This window comes from Eimeria mitis, genomic scaffold, assembly GCF_000499745.2.
Source record: "Eimeria mitis Houghton genomic scaffold, Emh_scaff132, whole genome shotgun sequence".
NCBI classification, from domain to species: Eukaryota; Apicomplexa; class Conoidasida; order Eucoccidiorida; family Eimeriidae; genus Eimeria; species Eimeria mitis.
Genome location: NW_013568752.1, coordinates 4,200 through 4,768, shown reverse-complemented (window position 1 = coordinate 4,768; position 569 = coordinate 4,200). Strand labels below are relative to the sequence as shown.

At 59.6% G+C, this 569-nt stretch overlaps 1 protein-coding gene across 1 annotated transcript in view; it reads right to left on the bottom strand.

The window, feature by feature from the left end:
• EMH_0092900 (uncharacterized protein) overlaps window positions 1-569 on the bottom strand; it is a gene marked incomplete at both ends in the record, with an annotated part of 6,080 nt that overhangs the window by 5,123 nt on the left and 388 nt on the right. The window contains one exon of the mRNA XM_013494880.1: window positions 19-205. Within this exon, the coding sequence (XP_013350334.1) occupies window positions 19-205 (187 nt within the window). The remainder of the gene's footprint in view (window positions 1-18; window positions 206-569) is intronic.

The window sequence follows — 569 nt, the reverse complement described above, 5'->3', positions numbered from 1 at the left end:
CAAGAGGTCCATCAGTACCCGCTGCTGCTGCTGCTGCTGCTGCTGCTGCAGCTGCTGCTGCTGCTGCTGCAGCAGCAGCAGCAGCTCCAAATCCCTCTCCTTCCCCCTCCCCCTCTCCACCCTGCCCCTGCCCCTGCTGCTGCCGCTGCCGCTGCTGCTGCTGCTGCTGCTGCTGCTGCTGCTGCTGCTGCTGCTCAGTCGGCAGCTGCGTGGCCCAAAGAAGACACCCTAGATCGATGTCTATACACTGCAGCAGCTGTCCATTCAGCCACAGCAGCCTGCGGGAATCTATGGTGATACAAACCCCCCCCTCTATGGTGCTGTCTGCTGGTTGTTTTATTACATTTTCTATCGTATGGCGGTGCGCTACCCCTCTCTTTATATTCCGCAGCAACAAACAAACACGAAAATACAGAGAACGCCACCCAAACGGGTGTAAACCTAAACTATAAGCGGTGCTCCTGCGTGCTGAGGGGGGCCCCCCATCATACGGCCAACGCAGCAGTGAAGGGGGCCCCCCAGACCCCACTGCAGCACCACCAGAGGCAGCAGCAGCAGCAGCAGCAGCA